The following is a 320-nucleotide window of genomic DNA, read 5'->3' on the forward strand; positions in this document are numbered from 1 at the left end:
CGGGACTGGGGCCGGGGCCGGCGGGACCGTGCCTCCCCGCGCTGCTCTCCCGCCGTCAGCATGAAGGTCGAGTTTGCCCCCATCAACATCCCCCTAAAGAGGAGGATCCAGACAGTCGCCGTGCTGCAGTGGATATTCTCCTTCCTCCTGCTGGGTAACAGCCTTCCTCCTTCCTACCCTTGCCCCAGAGGGAAAAGGGAAAGAATCGGCTTTTTCCTTAACCAGCGTCACCCGTGGGCATCGGTCTGTGCCACCCTGTGGTTCCACGTGGGAGGAGAGGTGACCGGGTGACGAGTGGCTCCCCGACCCACCCCGGGCCG

The 320-nt window shown here is 64.4% G+C and overlaps 1 protein-coding gene across 1 annotated transcript in view; it reads left to right on the forward strand.

The window, feature by feature from the left end:
- The first annotated feature begins 33 nt into the window (after positions 1–33).
- MOGAT1 (monoacylglycerol O-acyltransferase 1) overlaps positions 34–320 on the forward strand; it is a 19,475-nt gene continuing 19,188 nt past the window's right edge. The window contains exon 1 of the mRNA XM_010284357.1: positions 34–154. Coding sequence (XP_010282659.1) covers positions 61–154 — 94 coding nt within the window. The 5' untranslated portion in view covers positions 34–60. The remainder of the gene's footprint in view (positions 155–320) is intronic.

The sequence above is a fragment of the Phaethon lepturus genome, unplaced genomic scaffold (genome assembly GCF_000687285.1).
Source record: "Phaethon lepturus isolate BGI_N335 unplaced genomic scaffold, ASM68728v1 scaffold51003, whole genome shotgun sequence".
Lineage (NCBI taxonomy): Eukaryota > Metazoa > Chordata > Aves > Phaethontiformes > Phaethontidae > Phaethon > Phaethon lepturus.